Source organism: Pelmatolapia mariae, linkage group LG5, assembly GCF_036321145.2.
Source record: "Pelmatolapia mariae isolate MD_Pm_ZW linkage group LG5, Pm_UMD_F_2, whole genome shotgun sequence".
Classification (NCBI taxonomy): domain Eukaryota; kingdom Metazoa; phylum Chordata; class Actinopteri; order Cichliformes; family Cichlidae; genus Pelmatolapia; species Pelmatolapia mariae.
Genome location: NC_086231.1, coordinates 12,090,489 through 12,103,267, shown reverse-complemented (window position 1 = coordinate 12,103,267; position 12,779 = coordinate 12,090,489). Strand labels below are relative to the sequence as shown.

The following is a 12,779-nucleotide window of genomic DNA, read 5'->3' as shown; positions in this document are numbered from 1 at the left end:
CTACCCTCACTACACAAAAAGATTTCCCTGCTATCTCTTTTTGAACAATCAACATTATCTCACTTTTGTTATCATTTTTCCAACATGGTGCAGCAGCCTTGTACAAACATTTCCACACAGACATTAGTTTCCTCCACATCACTGTGGCGTGATGACATTATCACTGTGGTTTCAAGATGTGGCAGGGAGATAACCAGACAAGTTGATGGCCACTTGAAAGATGCCAGACACACCATCACTGCGACAGTGAAAATCTCATCACCTTTCTCATGTAAACAAACTGATGTAAGCCTTAAGTAAGATTGCACACTGCCTAAAACAGAAACTAAATTATTTAAGGATGAAGCTCTTTCCCTTTCATACCAATTCTACTGCTGACATGTTTTGTTATCTTAAACGTGATTTAGTGTGCCAGTGTAGGCAAGGAATTATTTGGCTGCACCCAAACATTCCCAAACAATATTACAGACCAAGCACAGATACTTTAACTTCACTTTACCTGATATTGATAAAGGCCCTCAGCCTTTTCATGCCACTACAAATGATTATACACAAGTCAAATAAACAGACTAATTAACACAGCCACTGCACCAATACAACACCTGAATCAGAGAGTAAAAAGAGAAAACTTCTGTATCTCTGGAGTTACCAGATAAGATGACCTTAAACTAGCTTAACCAAGACAAATCTGAGTTAACAAGGCTGTACTGTGTCCTGTGTGAGAGGACTCAGGACGAGGACACAGTGTTAGAACACAAAATATGTTTATTTCCACAAGTTTCACTCAACACAAAATAATTTGGCAAGGTATTATACTGGATTACCATACCAGGTAGAACAATTTCCACCAGAATGAATACATCAGAATTATTTGTACAGAAATGCATTTCTGGAAAGATGTTCAAGAAGAGCTTAAACAGATTTTAGATTAACTGCTCTATATATTAGCCATACATTCAATATAAGAGATGGAAAACTGATATAGCTGTTAAGAACTCTGCTCTTATTTTTTGTTTTAATAACTTCTTGGATGAAACCAAAACTTCCTAGTAAAATACACTGGAGATATTGGCTAAAGGATAACCTTAATATGGAAAAAAAAATCCTGCAAGACTACCCCTCAAAACAGATTTGTCAGGAAATGGTTAAGTGACGCAAGGTCTTCAGCTATCTTCTGTATTTTTTTCCTCTTTGATTTCTTCTTATTGTTGTTTTTGTTTTCTTAAATTGAGGGTTTTTGTTATTTGTAAGACAGAAATGTTAGAACTGTGGAATTTTTTGTGTTTATGTATTAATGTATAGATATATGCACATATTCTAATTTGTACAGTATTATATGAATAAACATTAATGAATAAAAGTATGGTTGGTTTTTTTTGTTTTTTTAAGAGTCATTATCATAAAACTGCGGTACTTTCACATCTAAGCCAGTAGTGACTCACCAGCCAGTGATAGAAGACTGCTGCTAGCCGAAGTTTACCATCAATAGCAAGCTCATTTTGGCAGTAGAAATTTTTTGGAAGTAAGCCATCAAATTTATAATTTTCTTTTCCAAGAGAACCCTGGTGCATTCAAAATGAGAGATTGTTTACACAGTCAGAAAACAATGAAAAAAGTCACCTTGAAGTTTGTCTTGAAGTTTCAGTTTGTCATAAACTGCTTGAGGAATTTTCCTTAATTCACAAAAATGATTTTCAAAATAATATTTGTATTTTTTTCCTCAGTAATCATTATGTTTATCGTTCTGTAAAAATAAACATTTTCAATTAAACGAATTTCTTGCAAAAAAGAGTCAAAACTTAAATGGAAGAATCTCAAATCATAGATGTCAGTGTCACCGAGTCTCTATGCATTACAGCCACACTGAACTTAGGGAAAGTCTCTTCATGCTCACACACTGCCACCCTGAGAGCTGGAAATTTGACAGTATAAGTGCAAAGTTTGTCAGGTCAGCTATATTTGTACAAATGTGCCCTTTGTTGAATAGAAAGTTCAATATATGAGACTTCAGAGGTTGTTCAGAGTTTTTACTCTCATCTGCTGCAATATAGCAACCCATGTATTTCTCTTAGTTATAATAATATTTAGGTTCATACTGTCTATTTTTCTTGTTTTATTAAAATTTTATTTACTATTATGCAGGATAAAAATCACCTGACATCATTTTCCACCAGTTTTTACCTATTACCAACTTTACCTATTCCTTAAATTCATTACTGAGGAAGATAAAAGCAGCAAATAATGACGATAATGACTGAAGGATCACGTTCTGCTGTTATGACAGTGCTGGCACCCTGTTACTGCAGTATGGTAGCCTCATATGCCCAGCTGAGAGACTGCTGTGTCACCTCTCACTAACAAAAACTCTGACTCATCACTCTGCTCAGCTTGACTCGTGAATATTACAAAGCGCAAGCCAACATCTAAAAGCACCAAAGTAATACTAAAATACAGGACATTTCTACAACCGCATGAACAAGAGGGTTTGACACAAAATGGCAAAACAAGTTTTTCAGATGACTTAATGTAGAAGATAGAGCACAGAGTACTGAAGAGTACGGATTCAACCTCAAAACCTGCGCTATCAGAGACTTGGTAAGATTTTTTTATGGATACAATCAATCAGTTTCACATTAAACAAACTCATCATATAACCTCGTATTGCAAGTGACTCCAGAGTGAGCAATAACGCAGTCATTGTGAATCAGATCTACTGACACATAATTTCCAGGACATTAAAGACAAGCTGTTGCAATGTAGGATTCTTTTCATTTTAACTGCTATATACACTGTACTTTTTGCCATGGTGTGAACCTTTAAGTGTAATCAAATAAAAAAAGTTGTCAAAAGGGTGAAGAGGAACAGTGACTAAGGTTGCCAAAGAAAAGTTCAAAACACAGCCCTCTGGCCACTGATCTTCAGATTTGAGGGCAATCCACTCTACCTGCTCAACCAGAGCTAAAAAAGGCTCTGGTAATTAATATTCTATCTATCTATTGCAGAATTGTGAATCAGAAATGCACAAATTAACTGTTTTGTTTTCCTGCAGTGTAAAATTGTTGCTACACGTCACTGCACTCTTTACACTGGAAATAATGATCTTGCTCACTACAATGATGAACTGTGGCAAGAGAGAAGTGTTGGGGTGAGTTCAGTACTTATATTGTTCAGAGACGACAGCATTTATCCTGTCAGCATTCTGTAAACCGGCAGCCTCCAACAATGCATGTCAACAGTAACAAACTTACCCTGGGAGATGTTAAGCGAGTTAAGTGAATAAATGTCAAAGATTTACATGATGAATCTACTCAAGAGTGTTTCCAAAATTACATTTATAATCATGTTTTATCCAGTATCAAAGCAGCTGTGTATAAAGGCTTTTATGAATGGCCTACTTTTCTTGCGTACATGCATGATAATAACACAAACCTGCTGCTTGTCCTTCTTGAGTATTTTCATCTTCTATCCCTTCACAGCATCTGTTAACAGAAAAGATCATAAATCAAATTACTTCCAAAAAAAGCACACATTAAAAAAAGGAAATTTCTGATATCTGTAAGGAAAAATTAGTAGAGCTACAATATAAAAAGAAAATAAAGATTTTTTAAATCAAAGAAAACACTGCATACTGGATTTAATCTTACATAATTGTAATCAAAGTAGAAAGCACTAAAATCTCCCAAAGAACTACACATGTATGTGTATTTAACTCTTATACAACTGTATATAAATGTACAGTAAGTAGTGAGCACACCTTTATAATAGGGCTGTTCGATATAACGATATATATCAGATGACAATATAAAAACATCTATCGCTATCGTTTACGCTATCGTTTGTTTTGTGGTGTCGCAAAATAAACTGTTTACGGCAATATTTTTTCATCGTTTTGATGGTCACTGTAGTGGCTATATTAATTTCTTAAAGTTCTGTCTTTCTCTTATATTTAAAATAACCACACTACGGATGGGCAAGTGCCTGTTTTTATGCGTTGTCGTTAGCAACAAAGACGGTAAAACCATCGCGTGTCCACTTGTTTTCCACATAAACCTTTCACAATAAAGCTCAAGATCCTGTTGAGACTTTTCAAAATAAACTGAATCACGTGAAAGAGTATGCAGAGTATTTACGGATGAGAAGCAAAAAAGAGCCGCCAGGTGCTAAAAAATAAACCTTAGACTCAAACGTTCGAACAGGCTTTTCCCCGCAGCACGCTGTGTAATTAATACTTACAAAGAAAATGGCGGCCGTTACAACTTATGTCTAAAAATGTATAATTTCATACATCATTAAAACACTCGACTCCAGGTACACGACGCCCAGCTGGAAACACTTCACGCAAATCGAGCTGCCCGAGAATGTCACAGAATTTACAGAAAATGTTAACTTTTTGTGATTTATATTGTTATCGGGACGATAGATGTCTTCTATTGGGATATGAGATTTTGGTCATATCGCACAGCCCTACTTTATAAAAAGAAAATCTGAGACAAATGTTTTGTTGCAGCATCCTTCTTCCAAGTTAATTACACTTGAGTCAGCCACTGAACTACTGCCATACTAAAGGACACTTGCTTCAGTACAACAGTAAATAGAATAAGTTCTTTAGCTCACTCTTCCCTTACAGTTTAAGTTGAAAGAAAAGAAAAAAAAATGTTACACCTAAAAACTATATGGACTGTATGAATTTCATGTATAGACTGCTTCGGTATTGCTTGATAACTTTAAAGTGCAGTTTTATCTGAGACTAAGTTAATATTGTCTCAGTTTAAGCAGAAATTTTTACAGGTCACTAAAGAAGCTCCATAAACTTCATGTTATACTCCACCCACACTCTCACACACACACGCAGTTACCAAAGTAAGAGAAGTCCAAACAAGACAAAGGTTTGTTCTGTACATTAAAACAGTGTGCAAAGCAGGCGACGAAAATGTTTCACTGTACCTGTCTTGGTGATGACAGAACCTAATTATTTTACTAAAAGGTCAAGTAAGGTTGACAACATTTCTCTTTTTTGCCTGTAATTCTGTACCGTGTTGTACTTACAAGATGTTACAGACAGAAGTGTTTAATAATTCAATAGATCACCCACAAAGTATAAAATCTTGATTATTTTCTCATGATTTTCTCGTGTATTTTTATTCTTTTAACATACACGACAGAGCACAGAGGCAAGTGTTTTAAAGCTGCCTTATGTTCATTAATTGTATGGTACAATACAATATTATTATATTTAGCCAGAATAGAGTTCCATTTGTGATTCACATTTGAAATGGCACATTTTGAATGACCTTTATTGACTGCAATCCCATAACCAGGAGTGTCAAGATAGCATCTATATGATGCATTATATGTCTGCTGTAATATTATATGACTGTGAATCACATTTTCAACAACACAGGGAAAAAAAGATGATAGAAACGCTGCAGAACAGAAGTTGGAGAGTAACATTGTGTGCTCCCAGCTTTCACTGAGACTCAGAGCCTGCACTGACAAAGTGCAGAAATGATAGTATGAAGTCATTTCAGAATAACTTGAACAGATCATTTTCAGGCCACTGTGCACTACTTCTGTCTCTGTTTCTACAAACCTGTGCAGCAGCATTGCCACGGGGGTTTGTGTATAGCAAAGAAGTGGAGGTGGACAGGACCAAAGATGATACAACTTATTCAACTTCTTGCCTTTGAAAAAGCATCACTGAAACTCATTCAAAATCCCCATGAGTACACCTGCATATCTTTTGAGTAGTTTTATTTTGTTGAAAATCTGCAGTTTGTCCGTGTAGCATGTTAAACAGAAGCCTCTGTCCACTTCATTAAACCGACTTGATTCTAAGGAAATACTGTGCTGGGACTGCAACATTTTATTAACAAATGGTTAACATGCTGACTGGTATCTTCATTATGAGGGCACCAAAATAATTAAAGTTCAAATAACATCATGGACAGTAAAGGTTCGTAACCGGACACAACTGAGATATTGACTTTGCACATTAAGGCACAACAAACACAAGGATATCCATGATCACCAGTCATGATGTGTGACACAGCAAACAGGCTACCTAAAAGCTTTAATATCCAGCTGTTCTAACATTACATGAATGGACAATGTCAACATTACCAGATCATTTTGGTATCCAATTCTCTATCTGGATGTTTCTATATCGTCATCCTTTCAACATCTATTTTCCTCATAAGTACAAGCTTGTTTGCGGCAACCAATTCTGAGTGACTCACTCTTGAGTCTGCCTGAGCCAATGTGCTCTTTGCAATTGCAGGAACGTAAGACCCTTTTCATCATCAGAGAAAGCATTAACTCACCAGCACGCACTGAAGATTGCTGCACTGCACTCAACATGTGACAAACTGAAACTTTAAAAACTGCACCTTTACCATACACCATACATATATAAATATATAGCAGATTATTACAGTTATCTGTAGTCCACTTTAAAGCTGTCCTCATTTTAAAAGGACAGATTACACATACATAATAATATATGTATATCATGAGGCAGAGTTTTAAATAATCTAAGTTTCAATTTTCTTTTTCATTGATGTTTTGATGTTCATACCATCCATACCACTATTGCTTATGCTAGAACATCAAACCAGCTGCAGCATCATAATCACCTATCTGCATGCAACAGATAGGAAGAATAACTACAATCAAGTTAACAGTAATGACAATTTAGATCTATTTAACATCTAAAGACACAAATGTTTCTCTGCGGGCCTGAATAAGCACCTGTACACCTTAAAGCCAACCAGGACACAGTGGCTTAAAATTTGTATTCTACGCAGAACCATTAGATGTCAAAAGCAAGAGGCAATAAAAAAGGATCAACTAAACACATACGTAAACTAAAAGAAGTTTAATTTTTTCCTTTTTAAATCCCTCAGGGGTTCAGGAAATCAGACTGAACATCTACTGATTACAGTGGCTTGCAAAAGTATTCGGCCCCCTTGAACTTTTCCACATTTTGTCACATTACAGCCACAAACATGAATCAATGTTATTGGAATTCCACGTGAAAGACCAATACAAAGTGGTGTACACTTGAGAAGTGGAATGAAAATCATACATGATTCCAAACATTTTTTACAAATAAATAACTGAAAAGTGGGGTGTGCGTAATTATTCAGCCCCCTGAGTCAATACTTTGTAGAACCACCTTTTGCTGCAATTACAGCTGCCAGTCTTTTAGGGTATGTCTCTACCAGCTTTGCACATCTAGAGACTGAAATCCTTGCCCATTCTTCTTTGCAAAACAGCTCCAGCTCAGTCAGATTAGATGGACAGCGTTTGTGAACAGCAGTTTTCAGATCTTGCCACAGATTCTCGATTAGATTTAGATCTGGACTTTGACTGGGCCATTCTAACACATGGATGTGTTTTGTTTTAAACCATTCCATTGTTGGCCTGGCTTTATGTTTAGGGTCATTGTCCTGCTGGAAGGTGAACCTCCGCCCCAGTCTCAAGTCTTATGCAGACTCCAAGAGGTTTTCTTCCAAGATTGCCCTGTATTTGGCTCCATCCATCAACTCTGACCAGCTTCCCTGTCCCTGCTGAAGAGAAGCACCCCCAGAGCATGATGCTGCCAACACCATATTTGATAGTGGGGATGGTGTGTTCAGGGTGATGTGCAGTGTTAGTTTTCCACCACACATAGTGTTTTGCATTTTGGCCAAAAAGTTCCATTTTGGTCTCATCTGACCAGAGCACCTTCTTCCACATGTTTGCTGTGTCCCCCACATGGCTTGTGGCAAACTGCAAACGGGACTTCTTATGGTTTTCTGTTAACAATGGCTTTCTTCTTGCCACTCTTCCATAAAGGCCAACTTTGTGCAGTGCACGACTAATAGTTTTCCTATGGACAGATTCCCCCACCTGAGCTGTAGATCTCTGCAGCTCGTCCAGAGTCACCATGGGCCTCTTGGCTGCATTTCTGATCAGCGCTCTCCTTGTTCGGCCTGTGAGTTTAGGTGGACGGCCTTGTCTTGGTAGGTTTACAGTTGTGCCATACTCCTTCCATTTCTGAATGATCGCTTGAACAGTGCCTTTTGTAGCCTAAGCCTGCTTTAAATTTCTCAATAACTTTATCCCTGACCTGTCTGGTGTGTTCTTTGGACTTCATGGTGTTGTTGCTCCCAATATTCTCTTAGACAACCTCTAAGGCCGTCACAGAGCAGCTGTATTTGTACTGACATTAGATTACACACAGGTGCACTCTATTTAGTCATTAGCACTCATCAGGCAATGTCTATGGGCAACTGACTGCACTCAGACCAAAGGGGGCTGAATAATTACGCACACCCCACTTTTTATATTTCAGTTGTGGGGCAACTATGAATCTGTCAGTCTTCCAATACAAATCCACAACTACATTATACAGCCTACAGTGAAATCACTAAATTATAATTAGTCAACTGGATGTCCCCGTTTGTATGACAAATCGGTCAGACAAGCTCTTACCTTACTACCTTAAAGCCAAATATGTTAAGTTATTACAAAACATAGTGAACAGAATTACCCAATAAACTAAAAGGTTTAGTGTTACAGTTATACTAGAGATTGAATATGACTTAAGGCTTCACCACTATGCTAATTTAGCAGAAAAAAAATGAAATAAATATGAAAAAAATGAGCCAGCTGATCAGGCAGAATTGGACTCAAATTATTGTGGGATACATGTTTTGTTTTGTTTTTTTTCACACTCTGTTGAGATTTACTCTCCAAGTTACATTGATATTTTTCCAAGCACTCATAGACTAATACAACCTGGATGGTCTGCACCCTGCTGAAAGCCATAGTTTTAAAATAGATAATTTTGGGACTCAAAAAAGTCCCAAAAGGCTTCAACAGCACAAACTGTAAAGGGATCCAGTTTAATGATTCAAAGTAGTGAAATGAGGCCTAACAGACACAGGCCCCAGGTACCTGTGTATGGACACCTATCAATCAAAGCAGTCATGCCCCTAATAGTAATAGTAACAATAATAATAGGAAGAGGAGGAGGAAGAGGAAGAAGAAGAAGAAGAAGAAGAAGAAGAAGAATTTTGACAGATGAAAATCCACATTTCATGTGAACAAATCTTAATTCTGTTTTGGTCAGCTGCTACAAAAGACATAGATCTGGTGCTTTCAAATTAGGGAACAACAGAAATCTGCACTGGATCCCCAGTTCCTTGTTGTGAAAAAATGTGAGGCATGGCCTTAATGTAACTTCATTTCATTTATAGATAACATAAGAATTCTCCTCAGTTCATTCACCTCTGAGCACAACAATGATAAATATAAACACACGTCAAAGGATTGCTCAGTGCATATTTATGAGTTTAAAACAGTGCAAAGCTATCCATGGCATTTTTTGCGATATGCAAACACAATAGCAAAACCTGGTTTAAATGGAAACTGCCAGTCCTCTACATCAACATATCCATAAAACTAAACAGGAGCACAGTGCACTTGGGTGTCCAACTCAAAAAAGGTGTACACAGCACCAGTGCAATAGAAATGATTGAAAGAAAAGAAAAAGATTACCTTGTGCCTTATGTTACAGTATGCAGTTCCTTCTAGGGCTGCACGATTTTGCATAAAATGAGAATCACGATTTTTTTGCTTAGAATTGAGATCACGATTCTCTCACGATTTTCTTTTCCAATATAAATATTTATTGCACTTATTAACTGCACATCAACTTTGTAACAGTTGAAACTGAACATAAAAACAATAAATAAACATAAAAACAATAAATGCCTCACATTTTGTGGTTGCCACAAAATGTTGTACTGCTTGAAATTCCGTCTCCACCGTTGCTCGACACTGCGTGTACAGAGCAGGTAGTGCAACAATAGAAAAATAGTTGCGGGACGGCACTGTGTAGCGTTTGTCTAGGGTGTTGATCATTTTCCTAAATCCCTCGTTTTGCACAGTGTTGATATATCTTTGGTCAGGTGATAAGTAATAGCCTCCGTAATTTCTTTGTGCCTGCGGGAGTTCGACGTGTACAGGGAAGCGCTGTATAAGGTTCCCGTTATTGATGTTTGGGTGGTTGACCGGGACGAATTTTCTCCTGTCACTTTCTCGTCATCCCTGACGTGTTCTCCGTTGTTTTTTCCCTGCCAATTTGAGCATCACGGCACAGCTTCTGTATCACGTGGTATAAGGCTCCGCCCTTGTCATTTGTTGAGCAGGAAGAGGGAGCGCTTGTTTTCATGCAGATTACGTCCCGGATCAAAATGCGGTACAATCGTCGTCGTCTTTTTTTTTTTTCTTTTGAAATCGTTGTCATTTGGAAATGAGATCGCACATAAGTATGAATCGAGATCGCGATTTTCTAACGATTAATCGTGCAGCCCTAGTTCCTTCCATTCAAGTCTTTCAGTGGAATAGAAGAGTATGCCGATTTCTCTACGATATCTCCCAAACACATTTTCTCCACATACCTGAATCAGTTTGTTTTGTTTTTTAAAGAAAAGAAAGAATGATGGCCAAGAAGGACAGAAAACAAACAACTGATGTAGTGATTTACAACAGCTGAGTTATGAGGAATATTGCTGATTTTAAATTAATAGCATTTTAATCCAGGTAAGATGTTTGTTCCTAGATTTCTTTTCTGGCAACGGACCAGATTAACGGGGAAAAAAAAAGTCAGTTAAAGACTGAAGATGCCAATAGACGTTTGGACTAACTTAAAAGATAATCAGTGCAGTAAATGCCTTTTTCCCAGCTACTCAATTATGATTTCATTCTTTTAACATCCTATTGCCTTTTGCTGGAAAGAAAAAAGCAGATTTAGTACAGGTGATATCAATTGCCTGTAACCAGCTTCACTGTGCTTTTCAGAACGAGCAGGTGCTCCTCATATTTTGAACACAGTGTACATGACATTCAGCAAAATCCACCTTTTGCTGCTTAACACTCTGATGATAAAATGGCATCTGTGGTGCACTACTCTGCAGCAGCAGAAACAGTCAGGTACTCCCACCACCTGCCTCACTGTACCATTAAGGATAACTGCAGTATCTGCAGAAGAAGTTCAGACTCCCCACTGTTTTAAAAGTGGGGAGTCTGAACTCTCCACTTTCATAATCCTTAAAACAACACACCATATTTTCTGCTAATTAGATGGTTTAATTGCAAGTGAAGAAGACAGTCTGTGATTATTGAAGCACTTAATTTTTGCAGTGCACCTGTCATAAAGATCAGTACAGCATATAATGCAAAGTAAAAGAAAGATTAGTTTTGGATGCCCCTTACAGATATGCTACATGTAGCTATTAATAAAGATATCTATGGTGTTTTAAAATGCCCATCGCACACCTAGAAGACTGGACATCCAAGGATCCAAATATCTGGATATGTTTGACAACATAGGCCTGAAACCTCAAGGTTTCTAATTTATTATAACCATTTTTGCTTGAAAAAGGACAACCAATTACTTTTTTGTCAGCTGATAACAAAAATAAAAAATACAGCAAGTCTACAGCTGTCACATTACCACCAATGCTGATGGACTGAAATACAGAAGAAACACATCAATAAACGTGACTCAAACATCCTAATAATCCTTAGAGTGCCCCAAAGCACTTGCCTGAGACACTAACAGTGGAGTAAGCAGACAGTGAAACCTGAAATGTAGGGCTTGTGTGATGCGTTATGTCTGTCACCTGGGAAGACGGGTCACAAGGGGGCATGGGCTGAGTGAACACAGAGGGAAAGTGAAGCAGTATGAAAACAGGAAAATACAGCATACCTCATGACTTCCTCTCTCATTGCTATAAATGACAATATTTGCATATATAAGCAGTTTAGGTAAAATAATAAAAATATAAACTAGCACTCAAATTCATTGTATATTAGCAGTTAACTTAAAAGACCAATGTCAAGAGTTGAATTTTCCTCCACTTTAGCAGCTCGATGATACAGGTGAGATTACATTATCTCCTGCACACAGTCCATAGTATAGATATGACTTAAGTGTGTCGACAGCACACGTCTCTGCCACACGGGACTCAGTTATTTTTGGTGCGAAAAATCCTTTCTGTAAATACAAGTACTTCATTATACTGATAAAACTGCAAGTATGTTGGCCTAAATCTAGTTTAATCTTGACTTGATGCAAAGTCAGGGTTTTTCTTAAATTTAATACACAAAAGCTGAAGCCACTCAGTGTGTAAGCTAGTGCTGGGCGATATGGAAAAAATATTTATCACGATATGAATTCTTTTATATCACGATAACGATATATATCACGATATACCACCTGACCTGTGGTCATCTGGAAAGTATGCAGTCTGTAAACAGCGAGTGGAGAGGGTGCAGTCTTTCTTTTGAGTTACCGTAAAGCATGTCGCAAATCTGGGTGCACGTAAAGCAGCACCATGTCGCAAAACCACAAGACAGAGTTTCTTTGCGAAAAATATCATTTTTTTATACTTTATTTTCTCTAGCATAAAGTTCAGAGTATGTATAGTGAGAAGACAACACTAATATATTTGCCACAGGCTATTTAACCCTTTAAGACCTACCATAGAACCAAGTCCGCCAGAGCTTATGTTTACATTTTACATGCTGTAGTGCCATTTGTGGGAGCATTTCAAGTTGCTATACATCAATACAACCGTTATAGCCCAAATTTTAATATTATGTATGCATTGAGTCCGTAGAAACTACATAAATTGCAAAAAAAAGTGCAATAAACTACAAAAAAATTGAAAATCGTTTTTGTTTTGTTTTTTAGATATATTTCTAGTTAGAGAAATTTAAGAGGCTTA

The 12,779-nt window shown here is 37.2% G+C and overlaps 1 protein-coding gene across 4 annotated transcripts in view; it reads right to left on the bottom strand.

Moving 5' to 3' along the window:
- chd6 (chromodomain helicase DNA binding protein 6) overlaps positions 1–12,779 on the bottom strand; it is a 102,045-nt gene that overhangs the window by 73,859 nt on the left and 15,407 nt on the right. For all 4 annotated transcript variants that reach the window (XM_063473696.1, XM_063473697.1, XM_063473695.1 and 1 more), the window contains exon 2: positions 3,430–3,479. In XM_063473696.1, the coding sequence (XP_063329766.1) occupies positions 3,430–3,459 (30 nt within the window). In that variant the 5' untranslated portion in view covers positions 3,460–3,479. The remainder of the gene's footprint in view (positions 1–3,429; positions 3,480–12,779) is intronic.